This window comes from Vigna unguiculata, chromosome 2 (genome assembly GCF_037176805.1).
Source record: "Vigna unguiculata cultivar grain cowpea cultivar isolate G323 ecotype 2 chromosome 2, ASM3717680v1, whole genome shotgun sequence".
In the NCBI taxonomy this organism is placed as follows: Eukaryota; Viridiplantae; Streptophyta; class Magnoliopsida; order Fabales; family Fabaceae; genus Vigna; species Vigna unguiculata.
In genome coordinates, this window is record NC_140793.1 from 18918178 (window position 1) to 18927125 (window position 8948).

Consider the following 8948-nt stretch of genomic DNA (forward strand, 5'->3'; position numbering starts at 1 on the left):
GAAGAGAAAACAAAGTGATAGTGTGGTAGTTAAAAAGAGTAATAAGAAGATTTTAGGGAGTCCTACATAGGCTTTTGAGAATATAATGTTGATGGTAGCATGAAACACTAATATATATGAGACAGAGAGAGAGAAAGGAAGAGGTTATGGCAGTGCTGCTACTATAGTGTCGTATATTGGTGCGATATTCTATGCATTGCATCCTCCTTTGCCTCATTGCTCCTCTCACACTTTCCTCCTTTGCCGGTGCTGTGTCTCCTCTATTCCCAAACACGCCAAAATGCATCATATCACCATTTTTCCTCCATTCCACGTACGCATAAACACTCATGCCACACTTTTATTCATAATTAATTAAGTTTTATACATAACAAAACACTCACTGATTATTTTTAAAGCAACTTTTTCACTTGCATTATTTGTTTATAGAACTCAGAAAAAAAAAATGTTGAAAACCAGCTGGATTTGTTAGAGTTGATGTTGATTTTAGATGTGTACATTGAAATGTTTTAGGAAAAAGTGTGTGACATCTATCTATTTTAATTACAGCGTCAAAGCTTTTAAGGATGTCTGTGATTACTGCATGACCACGTTTTATCTGCAGCTTTTCACATGAACATTATAAAACTTGGTATATATTATAAGCTGTTTTCTTGATTAGAATAACTGTTTTTGAATGTTGAAAATTATGCAAGAAGCCAAAGTTAACATCCTCGAGATTTGTTTATTTATTGCCTCTCTCGTCCCCACTTACATTCTCACACACCATCACAGTACTACACAACACAACCCTCTCTCCCTCACTCTTCTACTCTCTCCTACCTAACCACCTCCTTCTCTCTCACCATCATATCATACAATAACATTAAAACACTTTCATCCACCATTTCTCAAAGATCAAACCATGCAAACTCACCCTTTCTCCTACATATCTTCCTCTCCTGCTACTAATGCCTTCTTGGAACAACCTCATCATCATCATCATCATCATCAAGAGGTTGTAGATGAAGCTTCCATCTCCCTCTCTCTCGGCCCTCCCGGCCAACACCACCACCACCACCCCAAAGGCGGCTCCTCCTCCTCCTCCTCAAATCTGCACCATTATCGGCATAACCCTACCTCCGATGACCAGAGAGGTGTAACTGTGGCCCTTCACATTGGCCTTCCCAATACCACCGCTTCACCTAACACTCCCACCACCACCACCACCACCACCAAGCCTGATCTTCATTTGGCTTCTGCTCCCATTCAGGGCCAGTACTGGATCCCTTCTCCGGCTCAAATCCTCATCGGACCCACCCAGTTCTCTTGCACTGTCTGCAACAAAATGTTCAACCGTTTCAACAACATGCAGGTGATTATTCTGCCACATCTCACAAAATAAATCACTCAAATCATAATTTCATGATCAATTTTAAAGCCTAGGTGAAAAGGATTTGGAAGAAAGTATGTAGAAGAAAAACCGCCACCTCTTTTTTATCACAGATTTACATTACACTCTCTGGTTATAATGTTTGAATTTGACACCATTAGTACTGCTTTTTCTTTCCTACAGAAAATAGCTGCGATTTGTTTCAAAAGTTATCTCTTCAGTTATCAATAGCACGAGTTTGTGATTTAATTAACCCTTTCACAACCCAAAACAGTGTTGAACATTAAATATCTATTGTTTTTCTCTTCTTAACTTACCTATATTTTCACCTCAATCCACCCGATTTTTGGTGTACCTTTGTCAGCCCTCTTACCAAAATACATAACAAAAAACATTTTTGTGAGCGTGAATATATTTTCATTGCTTATGCAGTTTATTGTTTTTCTTTCATGGTCGAGTGGTGCATTAATTAAAAATATGTGATGCGAATTTTCCCTAATGCATTGTAACAAGTAGATGCACATGTGGGGACACGGTTCGCAATATAGGAAAGGACCTGAATCGCTGAGAGGAGCAAAACCAGCTTCGTCAATGCTGAGGCTTCCCTGCTATTGTTGTGCTGAGGGTTGCAAAAACAACATAGAGCATCCAAGGTCAAGGCCATTGAAGGATTTCAGGACTCTTCAGACTCACTACAAGAGGAAGCATGGAGCAAAGCCTTTTGGGTGCAGAAAGTGTGGCAAGCCTTTTGCTGTGAGAGGGGATTGGAGGACACACGAGAAAAACTGTGGTAAGCTTTGGTTCTGCATCTGTGGCTCTGATTTCAAGCACAAGAGGTCCCTCAAAGACCATGTTCGTGCCTTTGGTGATGGCCATGCTCCTCACACTGTCGAGAGTTGTGATCAGATTGGGGAGGATGACTTGTTTGGTGACGAAGATGAAGAGGAGTTGGATTTAGAAGATGATGATGAAGGTTATAACAGTAATGAAGTGGTTTTTGGTTTTAATTAATAATAATAACAACAACAATAAACTGTAGAATGGATTCTCTAAGATGGATTGAACTTACTTCCTCTCATCCATTATCTTTCTGCTTTACCAGGTTTAATTACCGATTTATTTCTTACAATTATAAACAATACCATTCTAGTAGGTCTTTATTTCAAAATATTTTTCTTACTTCTTTTCATTTTTAAAACCGTGTTTTATTTTCTAGTTCTTATGTTAATGGTTAAACCATCTAATATAATGTAGAAAAACTAAGAAAATTGTCTTTTGAACTGTATTAGTATTACACCAGTAGTTAAACTTCCAGAAGGTATCTAGCAAACAAAATACCATTAGGTTCTTTTTTTCCAGTGTTTTTTAAGAGATACAAAAAGTGACATGAACTAAGTAATTGCTTATTTATACAATTTTTTTAATCAGTCCTTTATACTACTGGTATGTGAATCTAGTATCTATTAATGCTATTTATAGTGTGTTAGTCCTTCTTCAGTATATTTATTAACATGTTGTTATTAGAAACTATAAGATTAACAAATTTCATTTTAGAAAAATGGAATAAAATGATCAAATCTGACTAGATATGGAAGATGTGTTATGGAATATTGTTCTATCACGCTTCTCAGTGTTAGACAGGCATCACAAGTCTAATATGAAGAAATGTGCAGAAAGAAAAGTTGTTAAAAATTGACGTGAGACAAGTGATTGGTGGTTATTTACTTTGTTAGATTTTCGTTGTAACTAAGATTTGGGTGAATGAATTAGACACTGAACCTTTGTCTGTTGTCTCTCTGAGAGAGAGAAGGGTGCGAGAAGATGGAGACAAACAGTGAAATGAAAGCTAAGGTTCTTGCATTTAATGGCAGAAGTGACAGTCTTATCTAATTAAAGGACGTTTTCTTTTTCATGCTACTTTTTCCTGTGATAATGAGAGAGAGAGAGTCACCAAGAGGTAGTCAAGAGTATTCAGTGACTGCAGATGAAAGACAGACATGCAGACAGGGCAGTCACAGATTCTACTGTTCAAAACTTTGCATTTGCATAGCCATAGATATCACGCAGAGAAAAAGAAAGAGGGAAACACATACCAGTACAAAGAGACACTACACTCGTATAATGTTTCATAAATTCATATCTTTTCTTAAAACAACATGGTTAACCATGTTTAAACAGCATCGATCTGAATGTTCGTGTGATTATGAAAAATAAAATTTTTGTTATATAAAAAAGTATGAATTTTGTTTGAGGGGTCAGTGATACTTACTGAGCATGGACTAGCACTGCAGTGGTGACACACCTTTGATGGATTGATAATGTCAGTGTGTGTGGGTAACGATAGATGAAGCACTGCTATGTGTTGCTGTTTTTGGGGTTTCACCCAAAGGGCTGCCTTTTGCCTTTTCAGACCACCTACAAACAGATACTACAAAACATCTTCAGCACTTTTGTTCTTATTATTACCCCCTTCACCCACTTTTTTAACCCTTCCCCCCACTATTATGGGAATTAATTAATTAATCATTAATTACTATCCGACACTTTTCTAAGACTAACTTTCTACACCTTAATGTTGTTTCTTACCAGGCATAACATTATTAAACTGTGGTACTTCCAACATGTGTTCATAAGTTTTTGCTTCAAAGGCAATTATTTAAGTGTTTAATAGTTAATGTTAAAGATTATGAAAGTTTTAGAGGATAATAATTCTGCAACAGTGTCAATTATTCATCATGGTAGTATAATAGTGATCAGAAGCAATCATTCATGAAATAATAATGCATGTGCATGGTCATTTCTGATCTTTGTTCTTTACTCGAGGCTTTATCTTTGTGCCTTGTACGTATATATATCTTGCCCTCCTTTTCTACTTTTCCCCTCCCTCTTTCTTCTTTCGTAGTATGAAAAGCAGATTGAAAATGGAAAGATTGAATAAACAAAAAGGGAATAAATTAATACTGTGCATGCATGCTTGGATCTTCCAAGTGAAAAAAAAAAAAAAAAAAAACTATTTGCTTTTGCTTTTAGTTTTGCTTCATGGATCCAAGTAACCTGAATCATTAAATAATGTTTGTCTGGTTATCGGGGAAAAACAATTCTCAAAAGGATTTTAAACAACAGAAGCACAAGAGTTCAGTGTAGGATGATAGAGAAGTAACATTAGAGACATAAGCTTCAGATCCGAGGCAAAAGATTCAATTCAGAGTAACAACTACTTTAACGTTTAAATGGTGTAGTTCCCTGTTAAGTAGGCAATTTTACTGTTATGGTGTTTGTTTACTTTTTATTGATTAACTAAACATCAGACATCCTTGGTATTCTAAATACCATATTTTCTAATATTCATTATTTGGGGAGTGTCACTTCTTTCTTTTACCAAGAATTTCTTATAGTCTGAATATAGATATTGTCGCATAAAAATTATTTTGTTAATTAAGTTATGTTTTCATATACATAATGAATAAATATACTATTTTATTATAATACGTGAAAAATATTTATTATTTAGCAATTGTAATATAAATATTATCACCATATATAATTAAACGTCTCAGTTTCAACCAAATTAGTGCATATAAGAAATTAGTTCACAGTATACACCATTTATATATTGTGTTTCTCTTTATCCAACACAGAAAATAAATACACAAGAAATAACAAGAAGCATGTTTCAATTTTTATATATATAACAAACTTTGTACATATTTGTGCAATATATAATTATAACATAAATAATTGATAATCAATTAATATATTTATAGTATAACAGTACACTTGTATTTCTCACCTATATTTTGCAAACATATTACAGTCACCTCCACTCTTCATCATCTATGTCAGATATCTTGTTGTTATCTTCACTTCTATTTCTTGACAAAATTTGAACATTTATTTCTCACATTTTTTTTCTAGCTCTGTTAAATTGTCATATATAATTCATGCTTTCAATTCACTGACATCTCCATTATTGCGTACAACTTCCTAACAGTGAATTTTTAGTCTTTAATTCTCTTACTAATGTTTATGAATATAAAATTCAAAATCCAAGTATTAAATTACGTAGTTATGTTAAAATAATGATTAGGAAAATGCCAATTCATTTCTAACCAATATGAGTTTTGGTATTAACGTATTTAATTAACTACTTAATTAAGTTAAAAGAAATCAATGTTTATAAAATATTAACAAATAGACTAGGAAATGTATTCACACATCAGCAATATCTATTTGCTTTAGGCCGTAATCTTCGTACATTATAGGTTGTTTTTTCTCACCATTTAACCTTTTGTAATATGAATTCTATAGGGACATGTCTAAACACAGCAACCACACACGTTACACTCATAGGTTTTGACCTCTTTATCTGAACATATATAAACTTAACTCATCTGAAAAAGCTCAATGTACTCATGTCACTTATAAATGATTCATGTACGGGGATTAAAAGTATTCTAGCTCATATTTTATAGCATATAGAGAAATCTCAACTTCAGATACACATCTGAAACATATATTGTTCACAGGTTTAAATCTAAAGTGTAGACATACTTTTTCTCTCGGAGGTTATGTTGCATTGTTGAAATCAATGATGTTTGATTTACGTATTTATATATTTTTCTCCATTTTATCAATCCTTTTAGAAAAATTGTTATTTTGCTTCTGTTTCAACAAAAATTCTTACAGGGAGGACAAATATGTTTTAGTGAATGTTACAAATCTAAAATAAGTTAAATGTTTTTTGTTGGTAAATAAGTAAAAAACTTTACAAATTTAATATTTTAAAATTTGTACGTTAAAAGGTGATGACTTATTTGTTTTATATGAATTTATTTACTGTTTATTGGTACTATGTCATACTCAAAGCCTACTTTTCTGATGATATAAGAAATGATTATATTAAAAAAAAATACTAATTATAATGGCAATTAAATACCAGTGACTTTTTTGCAATTGGTCAACCTTTACAAGACATTTTAATGCATTATATAATTGTAATTAATTTCTTTTTTCACATTTGAAATACATACTAATACTTTGTTTTGACATAATTAATTTCATTTTTGTTTTATACGTACTTTTATATGACATTGTTGAATTTGGTTAATTAATTAATATATGCATATTTTTAACTAAGAAAATAGCATTAAAAAAATGAAATATTACTACAAAAAACAACATAATTTATATTGATTATTTGTTAAATTTTACATTGGCATCAATGTAGATTCCTCCAAACTAGAAAGTGAGACATAATATTCTTTCTATACCAATTTTAACCATAACTATTATCTAATCTGTACTATAATTAGGAGCATATATAACCTCCTCAGGCTACAACAATGATTGCAGTGTCAACCATGGTCAAATCCCTACTACAACAATCATTTTAACAATAAACACAATTAAATTTGTACTGTAATTTGCGACATATATGAACCTCTACACGAAGCTATGATAATAATTTTGCTCAAAATTATTAGTCATTTTTTTTCTTCACATTATTACAACTATTTATTTATAGCAAAACATAGTCGGAATGAATGCACACAACGATGGTATAAATGGTAAAAATTGTCCATTTTTTAATGACAATTTTGTCAACAGTTCTAAAATTATTATAAAAAAGTGATTAGAATCACCTTTAAATTAACCTTTTTCTACTAATGTTCTTCTCTTAATTTACAAGTTGTGAAAAAACATGAAAATTTATGAACTTACTTAAGATTTCTAACTATCAATAAAGTTGATATTTCAATTATGAGAAAAACTATAATAGTTATGGTAGTTTGTTAAACCTCCAACAAAAGTTTCAATTTCCCCTTTTAATGTAGCAGAGTGATAACCAGGGTATGATCCAATGAAATAACAAAGTGATGAGTGATTTAAACATGTGAAAACTGAGTTGTGTTTGTAACAATGGGGAATACTAAAATAAAACTCTAAATTAAGCTAAAATGGTTCTAAAATGCTAATGAAATAATGCATGAACCGTTTTCAAAGTTAAACTCTAAACCTGGACAAAATGCATATTTCGAGTATATATATATATATATATATATATATATATATATATATATATATATAAACAAAAAAAACTCTAAACAGATTCATTTGGAAAAATGATATTACACTTTTGAGAAAATTTTCTTTAAACAATATTGTTTCCAGAAAACAATTCTTGCAGTTACTCTCAGAATATTAAAAGCAAGGAAATTGATGGTGTCACGTCCAACAATACGCCAAGTGCCAATATGATCGTTACTGCCTTTACTAACAACCAACAGTGCACTCTGTTTTTATCTTAGTTAGTTATGCTTTATTCTTTATATATATATATATATATATATATATATATATATATATATATATATATATATATATATATATATATATATATATATATATATTTGTAACCTCCCTATTTCAATCGACACGAAGATATACAGTAATAAAAATAACATCTTCACTTTTTCTTCTCCTAGTTTTCCCTTTCTCTATCGTTTCTTTTTCCGCTGCCTTCATCATCTCACATCCTCGACTATTCGTTTCTCTCGTCCATGGAATGACAATTTCCAAGATGGTATCAGAGCTCTTCATTTGAAGAGCTCTGTTGCACGTCTTTGATCGGTTCATCTTCAACCTTCTTTTTGAATCTTGCTTTTCTCTTTTACCTTGTTTACGTTGTTTCCTTTCATCATGGCCAATGAGGATGTGAAAGCCGCTCCCCCTACACCATCGTATCTTTACCTGCATCCGAATGAGAACCCAACAGTTCCCTTGGTGTCCCCCATTCTTGAAGCATGTAACTACCATTCTTGGAGTAGGTCTTTCGTGACAGCCTTGAGCGCCAAAAACAAGCTAGAGTTCATTGATGGAACAGCTGAGGAACCAAAGAAGAATGACCCAAATTACCCGCTGTGGAACCGGTTCAACAACATGGTGGTTTCGTGGTTAGTCCATTTTGTCTCCCCTTCGATAAAACAAAGCATACTATGGATGGACAAAGCGAAGGAAATCTGGAAGGATTTGCGGTCAAGATTCTTCCAGGGGGATCTTTTGAGGATCTCTGAATTGCAAATGGAAGCAGCGTCCCTGAAACAAGGTGATCTCACTGTGACGGAGTTTTTCACAAAGCTAAGGACAATTTGGGATGAGCTTGAAAAATTTTAAACTGGAACCTACTTGCAAGTGTCCTACCAAATGCTCATGTGACGTTGCTTCAGTGATTAAGCAACGGAAAATTGAAGATCACGCCATGAATTCTTGGGAGGACTCAATGATCAATACAACAATATAAGGTCACATGTCCTTCTTCTTGAACCCATTCATCCTATTACTAAAATCGTTCATTATGTAGCACAACAAGAACGACAGATTAGAGGAAATTCTTTCTTTCCTAACACTGATGCCAAGATTAATGCGGTTGCCACTATTTCATGCACCCACTGTGGAAAAGGCGGACATGTCGAATCTACATGCTACAAAAAGCATGGTTTTCCAACAAATTCTGATAAAGGGAATAGAAACAATGCCAATAGAAAAGTCTGCACGCACTGTGGACGAAACGCCCATA

General features: G+C 33.0%; 2 protein-coding genes across 2 annotated transcripts; both read left to right on the forward strand.

Annotated features, from left to right (window-relative positions):
* Positions 1 to 760: 760 nt before the first annotated feature.
* LOC114174281 (zinc finger protein WIP6-like) lies at positions 761 to 2561 on the forward strand. Its single transcript, XM_028059096.2, has 2 exons — positions 761 to 1354; positions 1889 to 2561. The coding sequence occupies exons 1-2, from the start codon at positions 905 to 907 to the stop codon at positions 2381 to 2383; spliced, it is 945 nt and encodes a 314-aa protein (XP_027914897.1). The 5' UTR covers positions 761 to 904; the 3' UTR covers positions 2384 to 2561.
* Positions 2562 to 8071: 5510 nt separating this feature from the next.
* Positions 8072 to 8545, forward strand: LOC146888390 (uncharacterized). Its single transcript, XM_085670085.1, has one exon. The coding sequence runs from the start codon at positions 8072 to 8074 to the stop codon at positions 8543 to 8545; it is 474 nt and encodes a 157-aa protein (XP_085526211.1).
* Positions 8546 to 8948: the final 403 nt, after the last annotated feature.

Coding starts and splice junctions, on each gene's coding strand:
- LOC146888390 (XM_085670085.1), top strand. CDS start 8,072: ATGGCCAATGAGGATGTGAAAGCCGCTCCCCCTACACCATCGTATCTT.
- LOC114174281 (XM_028059096.2), top strand. CDS start 905: ATGCAAACTCACCCTTTCTCCTACATATCTTCCTCTCCTGCTACTAAT. Junction 1,355..1,888: donor ACCGTTTCAACAACATGCAG/GTGATTATTCTG, acceptor TGTAACAAGTAG/ATGCACATGTGGGGACACGG.